Below are 1,545 nucleotides of genomic sequence, written 5' to 3' on the forward strand. Positions count from 1 at the left end.
TGGAGAGAAACGTCTACCCAAATCATCAACTAATGGAGAAGAGTCAGAGGAAGAGGAGGAGGAGCAAGAGGAACAAGCAGAAGACGAAACTGAGGAGGAAGTGGAAGATGATAATAGTGATTCATCCAGTGATTCTGATGAGACTAAAGATCCACCAGGAGGTAGGAGTAGAGGACAAGGTGAGTAATGAGTGAGTGAGTGTGTACTAGTATATAATAAACTGAATCTATTCCACTATATAGGAGAGTCTACTAGTAATGAGGGAGTAGAGAAAGAGGGGGGGACTGGAGGTGAGCCATTACATGAGGAAGGAAATGAAGAGCAAGATAATGAAAGAGTAGAAGAGTCAAAGGATCATGAAGAACCACAGCATGAAGAAGCAACTGCTCCAATACCTTGTACTGAGATTTGTTCAGATGTTAATAGTAAGTACATCACACATGCAGTGAATATTAATTAATGTATATTTGTGTATAGGTAAAGTAGTAATTTCCACTGGTATAGTAGAGAATATGGCTTATGCTGGACTGGTTTATTACGAGAAGAAAGACGCTGAAGACTTAGTTACTTTTACTGCTGCTAAAGATCTTAATGCACTGCTTGAAGTAAACATTATATATTGTATTTTATAATGAATAATGGTTGTTTACAGTTTATTGATACGAGACACTCTCAAGCTGAAGTTGGACAGAATATTCTATTTCATTTCAAAGATTATGATGGGTATATTGAATTGAAGTTTGATGCTCCTCAAGAGAAGCCATTCATTGGTTGGAGTATTGAGCCTCACCTTAAGCCTTGTAGAGTAAGTACTGCAATATAATGTATAACTGATGGTTGGTATGTGTATATTAATAGTTTCTACGTTGTGATGTTGATAAGTTTGGTGAAGCTAATTATCCTCTTCCTTCCACTTGTCTAATATCAGTCTATGCTTCACCTAGTGCTGTACCATCACTACATTATTCTGTACCACTGGATGGAGTGGCTGATCCTAAGACATTATTCATTCATCGATCTCTGAGAACTGCTCCTCCTCCTCCTCCTTCAACAGTACAAGGTACTAGCTCAAGCTCCTCTACTGCTAGTATAAGTCAAACCAGGAGAGAGACTGAAGAAGGTATGGTTGATATTAACATAATAACACACTAATCACTGAATTTATATCATTAATAGGTACATTTAGATCTGATATTGCTCATAGAGTAATGACAGAATGTACTGGAATGATAAAGGAAAGGCTTGATCTAAATACATTAGTAGATAAGCTAATTGAGAAGAGGATGATAAACGAACGAGAAAAAACTAAAGTTCTTGATGAAAGATGTGGACTAACTGCTAATCAAAGAATGGACGCGCTGCTTAGTTTAGTTAAAGCATCCATTAGAGAGGATGGAGAAGATTTTGGTTTGTTTCTAGAAATAATTAAACAAGAGAATACAAGAAGAGCTGATAGACTAGCACAGACACTATTGGACAATTATAAAAGATTATTATAATTTTAGTATAATAATAATAATGTGTAGTTTTAGTATAGTAATAATT

The 1,545-nt window shown here is 35.9% G+C and overlaps 1 protein-coding gene across 1 annotated transcript; it reads left to right on the forward strand.

Moving 5' to 3' along the window:
* Positions 1–11: 11 nt before the first annotated feature.
* Positions 12–1,539, forward strand: LOC109592621 (uncharacterized). The gene is made up of 6 exons (XM_020008026.1): positions 12–179; positions 243–425; positions 478–605; positions 653–805; positions 859–1,120; positions 1,177–1,539. The coding sequence occupies exons 3-6, from the start codon at positions 513–515 to the stop codon at positions 1,497–1,499; spliced, it is 831 nt and encodes a 276-aa protein (XP_019863585.1). The 5' UTR covers positions 12–179; positions 243–425; positions 478–512; the 3' UTR covers positions 1,500–1,539.
* The last annotated feature ends 6 nt before the right edge of the window (positions 1,540–1,545 follow it).

The sequence above is a fragment of the Amphimedon queenslandica genome, unplaced genomic scaffold (genome assembly GCF_000090795.2).
Source record: "Amphimedon queenslandica unplaced genomic scaffold, v1.1 AMPQUscaffold_4556_Cont23466, whole genome shotgun sequence".
NCBI lineage: Eukaryota > Metazoa > Porifera > Demospongiae > Haplosclerida > Niphatidae > Amphimedon > Amphimedon queenslandica.

Bases quoted from the DNA above. Each gene is read 5' to 3' on its own strand.
- LOC109592621 (XM_020008026.1), top strand. From the start codon at position 513: ATGGCTTATGCTGGACTGGTTTATTACGAGAAGAAAGACGCTGAAGAC. The intron at 606-652 runs GTAAACATTATA...GGTTGTTTACAG, and splicing joins ATCTTAATGCACTGCTTGAA to TTTATTGATACGAGACACTC. The intron at 806-858 runs GTAAGTACTGCA...GTATATTAATAG, and splicing joins CTCACCTTAAGCCTTGTAGA to TTTCTACGTTGTGATGTTGA.